The sequence below is a fragment of the Rhinopithecus bieti genome, unplaced genomic scaffold (assembly GCF_001698545.2).
Source record: "Rhinopithecus bieti isolate Rb0 unplaced genomic scaffold, ASM169854v2 scaffold_50877, whole genome shotgun sequence".
NCBI classification, from domain to species: Eukaryota; Metazoa; Chordata; class Mammalia; order Primates; family Cercopithecidae; genus Rhinopithecus; species Rhinopithecus bieti.
In genome coordinates, this window is record NW_016821745.1 from 894,207 (window position 1) to 904,055 (window position 9,849).

General features: G+C 39.8%; 1 protein-coding gene across 6 annotated transcripts in view; it reads left to right on the forward strand.

Annotated features, from left to right (window-relative positions):
• Nucleotides 1–9,377, forward strand: part of LMBR1 (limb development membrane protein 1) — a 168,019-nt gene extending 158,642 nt beyond the window's left edge. For 4 of the 6 annotated variants that reach the window (XM_017860568.1, XM_017860567.1, XM_017860572.1 and 1 more), the window contains 2 exons: nucleotides 2,674–2,835; nucleotides 6,747–9,377. In XM_017860568.1, the coding sequence (XP_017716057.1) occupies nucleotides 2,674–2,835; nucleotides 6,747–6,832 (248 nt within the window). In that variant the 3' untranslated portion in view covers nucleotides 6,833–9,377. The remainder of the gene's footprint in view (nucleotides 1–2,673; nucleotides 2,836–6,746) is intronic. The other 2 variants (XM_017860571.1, XM_017860569.1) reach the window with 2 other exon arrangements.
• Nucleotides 9,378–9,849: the final 472 nt, after the last annotated feature.

The following is a 9,849-nucleotide window of genomic DNA, read 5'->3' on the forward strand; positions in this document are numbered from 1 at the left end:
CTATTGTTATGATTTTTTTAAAAAGTCTTTGTTTTGTCTGTATATGTCATTGAATAGTATATATGTAGCTTATAAATAAATACACATATATGGGGTATAGATGGTCAAATTTTGTTTTTACTAATGGTAGTATATGATCAAAAAAATTTCAAGAGCAGTTAAGACTCTTGTAGAGCATCTGGGCAAGGATTTGATTCTGGGATCTCCCGTTTCCTCCATCAGTGAGCTTCGTGCTGTGTAGAATTTGAGTGTCTGTGTCTGTGGGTTTTTCTTTTGAGAAGATTCATAGCTCTCACCAGATTCTCAAAGGAGTCTTTGGCCCTAATGAGAAAATTACGTATCTGGGATCTCTGGGCTGCAGCCACTGAAGCTTGTTTTGGTAGGACTATATCTTGTTTAAAGATCACTTCCTAGGCTAAGTGAAATGGTGCTTTATTTGAAAAATAAAACTTATAATTAGATATGTATTCCCTTTAACAAAGTAAAGTTTTATTAATATGAATAGCTGAGAAACTGCAGCCAAGATTGTTGTCATCTTCTCATAACCATGTGTGATATATGCTGTGTACTCTTCTGGTGTCTGCATTAACCTTTTTTAAAAAGCTATTTTTTTGTATGTTTTCATTAATTGTCTACCTTTAAAAAATATTTTGATATATTACTGCCTTTCAATTTCAAACACATTTGTCCTGGGTAGAAGTGGCTACGGAAGAGCTACTTTTGAGATCTCCTATTTTTATGACAATGTTTATATTTGGTTTTTCTGTTGTCTCTCTAAGCTGCTTTTGTAGAGGCTATCTGTAGTAGATGATGCCATTGCATTGGAGTGAGGATGAGAGTTCAGTTCAAAGGTCAACTGATAATGGAAAATTGAGTTTAGTCAAAGTTATTCTTGAAATCACCCATAAAAAATGCTTAAATCACCCTTAAAATATGAGGTACATAATTCTGTTTATATAGTTTTATAGACAATTATTATTTCTTCTCATTCTTTGTAGTTTAAATTTTATATGGCCCCCAAGTGGCTCTATCCTTTCTTCCTTGAAGAATGTTGACATTCCCAGTATCTGTCACTTGACCAGCGCCTGAGTGATGTGATTTATTTATCAGTGATCAGAAAAATCCTACCATTCATGTATTTTTTCCAATAAATACTGGACCTGGCCATGTGCTTATTTAATAGAATGACTATTTAAACTATTTTAAGTAAAAGATTTTAAAATGTGTATAGATGAATTTAAGTAACTTCAATGCATATATTATGTCATCCTACTGTATTTCCTGCTTTGCCTTTTTACCCTACAAACCTATAAGCATTAAACTCAGATTAACAATTTTTTATGGAAGGAAATTATTTATTCATTTATATAATACATATTAAGTGTGTATAAGACATTATTCTGGGCACTGGGATTATAGGGGTGAAACAAAGTTCCTATTCTTACAGAACCTGCATTCTAGTGGGGAAAACAGGCAATAAATAAGCCAAAAAGAAAAAAACATTATGTATGCTATGAAGAGTCATAATTAGTGTAGAAGGCCATGGCAGGTCCAGCTGTTTTAGATACGGGAGTCAGAGATTTCCTCTCTGGGGAGATGGCATTTGCCCAGAGACCCGACTAAAGAGAGGGGAGGGGCAGTTCCTCCAGAGGGCAGCAGCAGAGGAGGCGTAAGGATGTCTCAGGCATCTTTTTCATCGTGACTCTTGCTTCCTGTGATCAGTTACAGCCTTCCTGTCTCAGTAGAGTATGCAGTGAGCCATCCTACCCATGTAAGCAGCACGAGAGCTTGATTTTTTTTTTTTTTTTTTTTTTTTGAGAAGGAGTCTGGCTCTGTCCCCTGGCTGGAGTGCAGTGGCCGGATTTCAGCTCACTGCAAGCTCCGCCTCCCGGGTTCCCGCCATTCTCCTGCCTCAGCCTCCCAAGTAGCTGGGACTACAGGCGCCGCCACCTCGCCCGGCTAGTTTTTTTGTATTTTTTAGTAGAGACGGGGTTTCACCGTGTTAGCCAGGATGGTCTCGATCTCCTGACCTTGTGATCCGCCCGCCTCGGCCTCCCAAAGTGCTGGGATTACAGGAGAGCTTGAGTTTTAATGTAAGCGTGACTTCCATCGGACGTCAAAGGGCATTCATTCTGACCTCATTACTCATCACTTGCAAGTGACTGGCGTGTATGTGAAGCAGGTTAGGGCTGGCTTGAGGCTGTCCCACTAGATGATAGATACGTATTTTAAACTAGGATTTATTCATTACAGCATCTCACGTAACGGAAGAGAGAAAGTCGGGCCGGGCGCGGTGGCTCAAGCCTGTAATCCCAGCACTTTGGGAGGCCGAGACGGGCAGATCACGAGGTCAGGAGATCGAGACCATCCTGGCGAACACAGTAAAACCCCGTCTCTACTAAAAAATACAAAAAAAAAACTAGCCGGGCGAGGTGGCGGCGCCTGTAGTCCCAGCTACTCGGGAGGCTGAGGCAGGAGAATGGCGCAAACCCGGGAGGCAGAGCTTGCAGTGAGCTGAGATCCGGCCACTGCACTCCAGCCTGGGCGACAGAGCAAGACTCCGTCTCCAAAAAAAAAGAGAGAAAGTCCATAGAATTCTGTCTAACTTGTACTTTACTTTTAGCACTGTCTTAACCTGATTTCATTAAGGGCTATTTTATTTATTTTTAACAGGAATCACTAGATTTGATCTACTTGGCGACTTTGGAAGGTTTAATTGGCTGGGAAATTTCTATATTGTATTATCCTACAATTTGCTTTTTGCTATTGTGACAACATTGTGTCTGGTCCGAAAATTCACCTCTGCAGTTCGAGAAGAGCTTTTCAAGGCCCTAGGTAATCCTGAGGTTTATGGGTATTTCTTCCTCTTTCTACTAAATAATAATTTCGACATTTGAGTTAATATTACATTTTCAGCTATTTAGTTTCCTAGATTTGTAAAACCTTAGAGGTCAAGTTATTGATATACTACTTTGTGCAAAATTACTTCATTAAGCCTTAGCTTCCTTATCTGTAATATAGTGATAGTATCGTCTTCCTTTTAGGGTTTTTGTGAAGATCAACTGAAATAATTCTCATAAGATCCTTAGCATAGTGCCTGGCACATCATAAGAACTCAGGAAATATTACCCCTTTATTATGACGATGGTGGTCATGGTGGTGGTGAGGATGATATGGTGTTAAAAGCTTATTCCTTGGTAATAATACCTTTTAGTTAAAGCTTTTTTGAGGCTTGGATTTTATAAGTATTAGGCTAACCCATAAGTCTCTTCAGTAAGCCAAATAATAAATTCAAGGTGCAAATGTTAGCATTCTTGGCATTGATATCATAGAAGAGAGGGGATTTCCTGTTATGTATTCCAAGAGTCACATGTATTGTAATGGTGTTAAAACTGGTAGGTTTAGCTAAAGGGTACAAACATAACCTATGCATGTATTTTTTATGCTTATTTCCACATTAGTGCTAAACATATGTCAAGTTTTTTACTTTAAGAATGCCAGGACAAAGTAAATGATCTTGGTTTGGGGGGCGGGGTTGTAATTTTATGACAGAAGAAGGGAAAGGCAGTGACTTCTTGTAGAAAATTATTAAAACTCCTGACATTAGCTCATTTACCTGAGTTGACATCATTCGAATGCGTATGACTCCATATTGGGGCTTTTAGCTATTGCAAAAGGCCACATATTGATGGATTCATTAAGGTCCAGTTTTTAGATAACTTAAACTATATGAGCAGCAATAAAGCTTCTCACATCACCAGGCCTTTCCAACCTTGATGTTTGAGAGGGTGACCTTTGGGAGGCACAGAAGATTTCAGATGAGCTGGCCATGTGTATTTCACTTTGCATATGCCCTGGGAGGGGACGGCTCATCAAATGCTGGCCTGACAGGAGAAAGTCACAGCTCATCTCAGCTGATGCACCAGATAATTTATACTTTTTAATGCTTAGGTTTAATAAAGCTGGCCCAACTTGAAGTGGGAATCAAACAGTCCTTTTTATTGGATGTCTAGCATTAAAACTTAATTTTAAGCCTGTTACAATATCAGCAAGATTAGTTAGCCATGGTCTCAGATAAATTTCCACTTTCCATTCACTAAATGAGATGGTTGCAAATGGACTGCTGTAAGTTTAGCTTTTGAATTAGGTATTCTGGACATTTTGCTAAGAAAGCCTTTATTAAAGTAATAAAACATAACAACCTGATATAAAAGGCCTTATATGCATGTCAGTTCACCGACCATAGGAGAGAGTAGAATGAACAAGAGTTGTATAAAACTACCTAACAGATACATTTACTTTTCTTCCCAAATGTTTTTCAGTATTCTTTGGGGTGCTCTAAGGGGCAATTTATACATAGAAAAAGAGTCTTACTAAGTATATGTAATGTTTGAATGATCTGAGATCTTAACAAGGATTTCACTGAGACTGGTAATTTGATTGTGAAGTAGCTAGCCCCTTTCTTTTTTTTTCTTTCTTTTTTTGTAGAGTTTTTTTCCCCCTCTGCTACTCCACCCATTGATAATAATAGTATCCATCTCAGAGAATATCTAGCACATAGTATAAACACTAGAAATTTAGCTGTAGTGATGGTGTTAATGGATGAGATGTTTTCTGGAGTTGTCTGCAAAAGAGAGACATCAGAGTTTCTCAGAATGCATAACCTATGTGACACCCAAGTTTTAGATGTAAACTCCAATAATCTATCCTAAAAGGGGGACTTCATTTCAGCTTAGTCAGTGGATACCACATCGATCATCTGTCTTCACTCAGTCCATTCTTTAACAAGGTTTATTTTAGCACACTTCCTCAACTCCAACAGCTGTGGGTTCCTATTGTCATTCCTGGGACCAGACCATTTTTTGTCTTGGATTGATTTCTTTTTTTCCTTCCCATTCAGATGTAGAGAGGCTCAGTTTTACCTTTTCTTTCATTAAGATATGCAGGTGACAAAGATTTTGGAGTGCGATATTAGTTTATGAGTGATGTGAAACTGCCTAATAGGCCAGTTACCATGTGAAATTTTAGGGAGAAAAGTCTTTTCCAAGTAAGTTGCTGAGATGCCAGAAAGGTCTGAGCTTCATGATAAGTATTTTCTCAGCATCTGTCGTGTGGAGGTGCTGCTGTGTATGGTCATAGGCCACATAATGATCGTTTGGTCAGTAACGGACCACTTGCCTGTGTGACAGAGACCACGGAGATGACAGTAGAGCTGAGCAGTTTCTGTCACCTAGTGACCTGGTAGCTGTTGTAATGTCCTGGCACAATGTGTCACTTGTCTAGGTTTAGATATTTTTAGATGCACAAATATTTACCATTGTGCCAGAGTTGCCTGCAGTACTCAGTACAGTAACATGCTGTCTGATGTGTAACTTAGGAGCAATAGGCCATACCCTACAGCCTAGGTATGTTGTGGGCTGTGCCCTCTGGGTGTATGTAGATATACTCTGTGATGGTATCACAGTGACCAGTTGACCACCCATTTCTCAGTGTATTCCTGTTGTTCAGCAACACCTGACTGTGTTCCTGTATGTCATTGTCTTTCATTTTTATTGAAGGGCTTGAAGCTCCAGTGCCACAGAAGCTCTTACGTTTTCTTCTCCTTGTGAGAGTGCAGTGTTGGTCTGTGCAGTGTTGGTCTGTGCAGTGTTGGTCTGTGCAGTGTTGGTCTGTGCAGTGTTGGTGTCAGGTGTATCACGTAAATAATTGTTATATGACACAGAGAGAAATAAATGTAACTTTAAAAGATAGTGATCATTCTGTATTCTGTGAAATACCTTTGGGTAGTGAGATATTATTTATGTTCAATTTATTCTTTTGTCATTTCTTTCTTTTTTGGTAATGTTTTCCATTCTTTTCTTTTTAATTACATATTAATATTTTGGTGTGGCTTTCCCTACACTTTCCTGCTTATGTGTGTGTGTGTGTTATTTTACTTTATTTGAAATTGTTTTGAGACAGGGTCTCACTGTGTCACCCAGGCTGGAGTGCAATGGTGTGATCACATCTCACTGCAGCCACAACCTGCTGAGCTCAAGCGGTTCTCCCGTCTCAGCCTTCCACAGTGCTGGGGTTATAGGCATGAGCCACTGCAACCAGCTAATTTTTGTGTTTTTCATGAAGATGGGGTTTCACAGTGTTGCCCAGGCCTGCCTCAAACCCCTCAGCTCAAACGATCCTTCCACCTCAGCCTCCTGAAGTCCTGGGATGACAGACGTGAGCCACCATGCCCAGCCTGTGTGCGTGTATTTTAAAATGAAAGTGAGAACCTATCTGTCTTGGGTTAGGTTCCCTGAGAAGCACACTTTAGATGGGAATCCGCTTGCCAGGAAGAGGTTGATTAGCCGGGTTGGGGAAACGGAAGAGGAAGGGGCTGTGCAGAGAGAGGAATTGTGTCATGATGCAGTCACACTAGAAGCCTCCGCTGGCCCTCGGGGATGTTGTGACTTCGGTGATCCTTCAGAGCTCCACTGAACTGAGGAGAAGCGGGCAGGCTCTTAGGACCCTCACATGCTATCCTGGAAGGGGCAGGACTTCCCTCCCTGCAGCTGTCTTCAGCTGAGGCCGTCCCCAAAGGGAAGTTGCCAGTAAGGAAAAGAAATCTTTCATTCCTCAGGGGGATCTGGCCAGCACCTCACAGCTTTCCAAGTAAAACTTAGCTTTGTAAATCTCTTCTCCCTACCCTAACCCTTTCCCAGCCACTCAACAATATATCATTTCTCACCATTTTCTTAATTTTTTTGCAGGGCTTCATAAACTTCATTTATCAAATACTTCAAGGGATTCAGAAACAGCCAAGCCTTCTGTAAATGGGCATCAGAAAGCACTGTGAGATGCACAGACGGCATCTTCTACAACCGAGAGACCTGAGAACTCCAGACTCATGACATTCCTGTCCCACGTAGAAGCATTTCCATTTCAGCCTTGGCTCCTCTTCAGAACCTAGACCTATCAGTGCCATTTTTTTTCATAGTCTACGAAGAACTTGGCTATGGCTGATCTTTTTTTAAATTTAACTTTCTGATAGACCCTGTAGTTTCCAGTTAAATGCAGATTCCTTAGAGACGTATAGAACAGCGCGTTCTTCTGTAGACATTTTCTCATATCGGTAAATACAATCATCCATATGAAAAAATTGTTTTCACCTGATACGAAAATGTTAGAAAAGGCAAACTCTGGGACTTCTAAAGATTTACTTAAATCCCATTATATACTTTATTCAGAATGTAGAAGCCGACCTGAAATGCATCCTTGGTACTAAGTGAAGCTTCTTCAGAAAATGCATTTTTCAAATGCAGTAGGAACTGTTTGTAGATATCATTATTGCAGTGTGTGTTGGAGCTGTAATGGTTGCAGTTACGTTTCTTATTTCCCTAAAAGCAAAAAGCATAGTTTCTGATTTATGTTACAGAATGATACTGATTAGACTTTGAGCCAAGAGGAAAATACTAAATTCTTTTAAACCTGGAGCCTTAGAGAGCCACAGGAATATCTTCTGTTGTACAGTCTAATAAGCTATGGTAGGAAGTATCATGTAATCACAGTTTAATGCCGGTTTATGTATATAATTCAGTATTACCTCTGATAACATAGTTGCCAGTGTTTAATACACTTGTAACTTGGATTTTTGCCTTATAGGCTATATATATACACAGTTTTTTAAAGCATTTTTTTCAAAGATCACTTAATTCCCCGTGCTTCTGTAATGCTTATGAAAACTATAAATGCCGAGTGGTGGAAACTCCTTCTTTCCTCATAGTCCTCGGGCTTTGGTTACTTTTGCATATGCCATTTGAAGCCTCCAACTTTTACCAGTTTAACATCCAAAGTTCACAGCATCACCATTCATGGTGTAAGAACAGTTTTGCAGTATAACATGATCTGATAATCATTCAGTTATTCAATTGTAAATAATTACTGGGATGGTTTCTTGGCTTTAAGTCTACTGAATAAAATCTATGAAATTGTACTCTGTGTTAACCATCCACTAGGATAGAATACCGGAAACTGTGCATGCAAAAATACGAGATGGGTCCATTTGCACACAATTCGTAGTTATGCAATCTATTATATAAATATGTTCACATGCACTATGTGTATGAAAATAGATTGTCTGTGTTCAGACGAAAGTAAAACATTTTTTCAAATTGTTAAATTTAAAGGTTTTCTGGGAGAAATTTATGAAAAACAGGCTGTGTCTATTTGACGTCAGAAATTTCCAATTAAACCAAAATAATGAGAAACTTTAATCCGTATATTTATAACCTTCGTTGAGTATACTTCGCCCTTATTTATACCTCTGCATTTCCTTCTGTGCTTCACATCTTTCTAAAATGCAGCTTGGTTTTAAAATAAAAGAACATTCATTTTGTGATTCTCAACAACCTTCAGTAAATACCACCAGTATGGTACTGGTGAATTTCTCAGCATAAAATCGACTTACCTAAAAAGTTAATAAAATTCAGCTCTTTTCCAATTTCATTGTTGTGCCTATTGAAGTATTAATAGCAAGGTTTCATTTTTAGTGAAACTTGGAATCCGTACTTTGAGCAGACTAAGTCAAGGGAAGAACGGAAAGAAACTCAGGAGTAGAGTAATGTCACTTTTCACTTACACCACTTTCAGGGCACATCCAGAGAGTTCCTAGATACTTGTAAAATGTCTGAAAAATTTTAAGTAATCAACTTTTCAATGTTTAGCTCAACTTTTTGTTCATTTGGAAGTTTTTCTCCATCCGAGGACTTAAGCCAGTTTTGGATTTGTAAGCCCAGAGTACAGTACACTTCCTGGAGGCATCGTCACTGCTGTTGAAACAAAGAATGTGCATGGGGTGGAAGGACGGCTTCGAACCTCTGGACTCAGCCTCGAGAACAAATGCAGACTGTTAAAGCCTTGGGCTGCTGCATAATCACAGTTCCTCGAGCCTCTTCCAGAGCACATGCCCAAGCTCTGCCTCTTGAGAGACTGACTCCAAATGTAGGTGCTTCCACTGGACCTAGGTTGGAGGCTGCTTTATATGAGACTCCAGAAATGGATGCCAGAATACGGAGGCCAGACGTTCTGAGTGCTGGTGAGGACAGTCGCTCTGGGGGTCTTCATTTTACTGCAGTTCCTGCGCACCAGTGAAAGGAGATAGACCCTGGAAGGCAGAGCTGCAGATGCTCGTCATCAGGTCAATTCTGGAGCTACAGTTTTGTTTCTGACTGGATGGGGACGCAGCGGTGACTGTATCAAATCAAGCAGTCCTTTTCTTCTCTCTCCTTTAGTATCGATTTTAAAGTGCATTAGGCACTGTGGTTTCAGAGTTTCTTGGGGAAGCTTTGCAGATTCGTATTCATTGGTTCTGCGATACTTAAATAGATTATTTTACAATTATACGTTTTCAGATTATAACATTTGTATTAATTTTTACTGATTTTCCAAGATACTTCTTAGATTTGCTATTTACATAGCTTTATGTACATTCTCTGTAAAAATAGAGCTCTAAGTATGAGACTTTACATGAAAATTGTACACACATACACTAATGTTAGTTCCTTAAATTGCTGCACTAAGGTGCTGGTTAGTAGAGATGGATGGAGCCTCTGGCGTTTTGCTCGCACATGTATTAAAGGCTTATGTGCATCTGCTCTCAGTGGCAGTGCAGCCTTCCCACACTTTGCTGGGTGCCCATGGCTCTCCCTGCAGCCTCAGTGATGACCTCGTCTGCCAGGGACACAGGTTTTCATCATTTGCAGGCTCTTATGTGCTTGTTTGGTTGGTAGCACGTTATTTAATGCACAAAGGCAGACTTTTTTTTTTTGTTTTTTGAGGCAGAGTCTCGCTCTGTCGCCCAGGCTGGAGTGCAGT